This window comes from Sinocyclocheilus grahami, unplaced genomic scaffold, assembly GCF_001515645.1.
Source record: "Sinocyclocheilus grahami isolate Dianchi unplaced genomic scaffold, SAMN03320097.WGS_v1.1 scaffold9393.1, whole genome shotgun sequence".
In the NCBI taxonomy this organism is placed as follows: Eukaryota; Metazoa; Chordata; class Actinopteri; order Cypriniformes; family Cyprinidae; genus Sinocyclocheilus; species Sinocyclocheilus grahami.
In genome coordinates, this window is record NW_015512591.1 from 7,074 (window position 1) to 8,459 (window position 1,386).

The following is a 1,386-nucleotide window of genomic DNA, read 5'->3' on the forward strand; positions in this document are numbered from 1 at the left end:
GATTTTTGGCATAAAAGAAAATCGATCATTTTGACCCATACAGTGTTTTTTTGGCTATTGCTAAACATATATCCAAGTGACTTAAGACTGGTTTTGTGGTCCAGGGTCACATTTATTCTGTGTGCATTCCTAATGCTCAAACTGTAGAAGCATCGCTTGCAATGCAAAGATTACGGGTTCGATTCCCAGTGAAATTACCATGCAGGAAGTGACACAAATGTACGCTGTCAACTCAGTGTAAATTTCTTAAGATAAATGCATCTGCCAAATACATAAATGTAAATATCCTTAGGGAGTAGAAAAAGACACAAAATAACAAATATTGCTTTTGTGCAGATTGACCGGCAAACTATGTAAACATAGTAAAAACTTTGCATACATGTTCATGACTCTAAATGAGAAAAAAAGTCACAAAACATCAAGGGAAAAAAAGCAGGTTAACCAGTATTTTTGACAAGATTGACATAATACTAATAGTAATATAAAATTTCACATTTAGGCTTTATCTCATATCATGGTAAATTTGAACTAATTGCTAATATTTTAAAGGGAGATCCTGGTTGCTTGGTCATTTACCTACTACTAACTACCACATTCAAATCAAAGCATAAACAACTCTAGTGCCTTAATAATTGTAAATACTGTTATCTTTATTATTTTAGGTGCTGGATAGGATAATGGGCTCAGTCATACCTTTGCCAGGACGGAATTTTGTCAAACACCACATTCGAAATAACCCTGATCTCTATGGTAATGTAGATATTATTTAATCTTGCAGAGCACTTCTTAACAACACAGCCAAACGATTTCTTTATATTTGAATGAATGTGGATTATCATGAAACTGTCAAACATTTTAGTTTTTGTTTTCCTTCCTCTTGTCAGGTCCTTTCTGGATCTGTGTGACTCTAGTGTTCTCATTGGCCATCAGTGGAGACCTCTACACATTTCTGATCAATATGGGAGACCCAGGGTATCACTACAGACCTCAATTCAACAGAGGTGAGACTGCAGTAGGCATGGACATTTGTGGAGAATGATTTCTTTGGTACTTTAAGAGTAATTGGACCTAATATTATACTTTACAAATATAAAAGAACACAACTTTTTTTGTTATGTATTTGTTTTAGTTATATAAATAAACGAAATTAACTCAATATTATTATATAAACATCCAGTCAGATTTGAGTATCAGTAAATCTAAAGGTCAACCACTGATTAAACCCACAACTCATAGATTCAAAATTTGAGTCTTTTTTTATTTTTATTAAAACGAATATGTAGCAGACAGTTTATGTCAATCCCTTATGAATATACTAAATGAAGATTTTTTCGTTTTAGCCTCGATTGCAGCCGTCACTGTGTTCCTCTATGCATGGCTGGTGCC

The 1,386-nt window shown here is 33.7% G+C and overlaps 1 protein-coding gene across 1 annotated transcript in view; it reads left to right on the forward strand.

Moving 5' to 3' along the window:
* LOC107578238 (protein YIPF2-like) overlaps positions 1-1,381 on the forward strand; it is a gene marked incomplete at its 3' end in the record, with an annotated part of 2,431 nt that extends 1,050 nt beyond the window's left edge. The window contains exons 3-5 of the mRNA XM_016264211.1: positions 663-750; positions 885-1,001; positions 1,341-1,381. Coding sequence (XP_016119697.1) covers positions 663-750; positions 885-1,001; positions 1,341-1,381 — 246 coding nt within the window. The remainder of the gene's footprint in view (positions 1-662; positions 751-884; positions 1,002-1,340) is intronic.
* Between the last annotated feature and the right edge of the window lie 5 nt (positions 1,382-1,386).